The 3257-nt window shown below is 32.9% G+C and overlaps 1 protein-coding gene across 1 annotated transcript; it reads right to left on the bottom strand.

Moving 5' to 3' along the window:
• Positions 1-670: 670 nt before the first annotated feature.
• Positions 671-1606, bottom strand: LOC119537589 (olfactory receptor 5W2-like). The gene has a single exon (XM_037840109.1). It carries the CDS (start codon positions 1601-1603, stop codon positions 671-673), a length of 933 nt encoding a protein of 310 aa, XP_037696037.1. The 5' UTR covers positions 1604-1606.
• Between the last annotated feature and the right edge of the window lie 1651 nt (positions 1607-3257).

Here is a 3257-nt window from a genome sequence, read left to right as displayed (position 1 = left end):
TTCTTTAAAGTCAAGCTATTGTTCTCTTCATGTCCTCTCTAATTGCCATTCCCTCTACCTAGAATACTTTCCTCTGCCCAACTTGCATCTTCACTCATCCTTTAGAACTATAACAAAATTACTCCATTGAGGGAAGACTTCCTTCCCTGCATACCAAAGTCAGACATTTTGTGTTGGATTTTTATTGGTGTTTTTATTTCATGATGATTTGCAGTTTACTATAAATTTCAGAAATCTTTACTAATGTTTGTTTTTCCACTAGATTATACATTAGTATAAGAACTACTAGATTCACCATAAAGTACTAAGCACCTGAATGTACAAAAGACATTTAGTAATCATGTAATACATTTTAGAGTAATTGAAACAGTACACAAATGAAAGTTTGAACAAATAAAAATTTTACATGACATGAAGTGTCAGGCAACTTTTATACTATGGGGGAATTATATATATAAATTCAGGGCATATATGAAATATGACCATTTAGGGAAATGCAAAATTTTGATATGACTGTTATTTGGTACAAACTCTTTTTTAAAAATTAATATCTGATACAACTTGTTTCTTATGTGTTTTCATATCATCTTATGAAATCAAGAAGTACAAATAAATACATGCACATATACCCATACAAACATGCAGATATATATTTATTTAATATAAATATTTAAAACCACTTTTTATTTTTCTGTCTTTCCAAAGCTTCTTTCACATCTTTATTCCGCAGGCTATAAATCAGGGGGTTTAACATAGGAATCACAATGGTGTAAAACAAAGAGGTCATTTTGTCTTGATCTAAGGAATGGGAAGAGCTGGGCCTGAAATATATGAAGAGCCCAGTTCCCTGGAAAATTGCTACAGCAATCAAATGGGAAGTGCAGGTGGAGAAAGCCTTGAATCTCCCTGCAGCAGAGTGGATCTTTAAAACTGAAAGGATGATATAAAAATAAGATGCAAGAACTACTGAAATGCTACTCAGCTCAATGAAGCCAAAAATGGTGAATAATACCAGTTCATTGACATGTACATCAGAACATGAAAGGAGGTAAAGAGGAGACAAGTCACAGAAGAAATGATCAATCACATTTGACCCACAGAAACATAAGCGGAATGCTAATATTGTATGTGTCAGAGCATCAGTCATTCCCATCAGGTAAACCCCAGTCATGAGTATGGAGCTCATCCTACTGGACATGTTGACTGTATAGAGCAAAGGGTCACTAATGGCCTTGTACCTATCAAAGGCCATCACTGCCAGCAGCAGACACTCAGCATCTGCAAAGATACAGAAGACTAAAAATTGCAAAGCACATCCAAAAAAGGAAATTGATTTGTTCCTGGCAAAGAGGTCCACCAGCATCTTGGGCCCAATTGCTGTGGAATAGCAGAGGTCACAGAAGGAGAGGTGGCTGAGGAAAAAGTACATCGGTGTGTGAAGTTTGGAATCCATTATAATTAAAATGATCATTCCAAGGTTTGCCAGAATATTAATGAGATAAACAACTAGAAATATGGTGAATAGGGTCCCTTTGATGTCAGAGTTAGTAGTTATTCCCAAGAAAAGGAATCCAGTCAAGGAGGAACAATTTCCCCTGTCCATTCTACTTTCCTCTTGACTAAGCTGTTGGAAAAATAATCAAGAAAATGGTATATCCATGTTTAACTCTCTGGGCTTCCACAAACTATTACCCATAAATAAGGACATTAGTTTTTTTCTGTAAATTTTCTTCTTTATCCTCAGAATATTACCCACACATGTGTCAGCCTCTAAAGAAGTATTCTTAACTATTTGACAATAGTGAAAGTTATCTGCTATCAGAATTGAGAAACTTTGGTCTACATCTACATGCCATTCATGCAATATGTGACACCTCATGTTCCTCAGTTTCTCTTGGTCTTCACTTGTTTATATCAGGGAGTTTAATTGAATTAGTTATGATCTCATTCCATTGTCAAAATATTGTGTTAAAATATACATGTTAGAGAGACAAAGATCCAAGATACAGGACCAATAATCTGATATGCTTGAAAATAGTTACATGGACCATAAAAAGTTATCACAATTATTGTGCTCTTCCAAATTCTTGATTGGTTTAATATATATGTGCTGTAGCTCTAGAAATTATGGGGCTATAACTGATAATAATAAAGAAAACCATTATGTAACTGGTTTGGGTTTGCTGTCTTTATTATTTAGTGAGATAAGAAATATGTTTTATTGAGCTTTTCTCTAGAGAGTTATTACTGCTTTGCCAGAATATTCATTAACTATTTGGAAATATGTTCTACTGCCAAAGGACAAGTCTCTTGACCAGTGACAGAAGAGTGCTGAAAAAAAAAATGGAAACAACAATATTTAACATACACATTTGCATCCCTTTGGATTTTAAGTTGACATTTCCAATAAAAACAGATATGGAAAATGAGACAATAAATGTTTTTGAAATATATAGGATTCAATTTCTTCTGTAAGTGTATTTTTATATTTATGTATGTGGTGTGATTGTGTAGGTATGTAAAATCTCTGTGTTGATATATGAGATTTGGAATATGATTGATGGTGTGATTTATTTTTATTTTTAGATTTAAGTAAATATGACATGATCCTCCACATGGAGTTGAATTTGCACAAGTTGATATTTGTAACATACATATCAAATATATTTGAAATAAAACTGTAAGTGAAATCTGAAAGTCAGGTATACCTTTATACAATGATAAAAGAAGTAAAGTTTTCTTATCAACCTAGATTAAATGATATAACTAAAAACTTATTTTTGTGTGTGGGTAGTAATACAATCAATCAGATTCCTTCAGCTCTAAGTAGAAAATATTTTTGGTCTTGTATTTTGCAGAGTTTGTTATTTTATACCTGAAAAGGAAGTATGAAATGATTCATTTACTAATCCCTCATGTATTTTTTCCAAAAATAGTTTTTCTCCTATATTCTTTAAATTTGGAGACTCATAAACCTACCTGAGTTGTGCAGGTCCTTCTGTCCTTGTCTCTGTTAGCTGAACAATAAGCAGATGACATTTTATTTTCCCTAGTAACACTTGGGACTTAAATCCCTGAAGCTCCTGCCTTCAAACTTCCATGTTATGCAAACATGAGATTAATTAGATTAGGCACTGTATTTTCCCTGGTAAACAGTACAATAATTTTCACAAATACTGAAATTTTAATTCTTCAATCTTGTCACCAAATTGATCAATACCAGGAAAGGTATCTGCCATTGAATTTTAATTAATAAT

This window comes from Choloepus didactylus, chromosome 6 (genome assembly GCF_015220235.1).
Source record: "Choloepus didactylus isolate mChoDid1 chromosome 6, mChoDid1.pri, whole genome shotgun sequence".
In the NCBI taxonomy this organism is placed as follows: Eukaryota; Metazoa; Chordata; class Mammalia; order Pilosa; family Megalonychidae; genus Choloepus; species Choloepus didactylus.
Note: the sequence above shows the minus strand (reverse complement) of the source record. Positions and strands in the feature narration are given on the sequence as shown.

Excerpts from the sequence above, each read along its gene's own strand:
- LOC119537589 (XM_037840109.1), bottom strand. The coding sequence starts at position 1,603 with ATGGACAGGGGAAATTGTTCCTCCTTGACTGGATTCCTTTTCTTGGGA.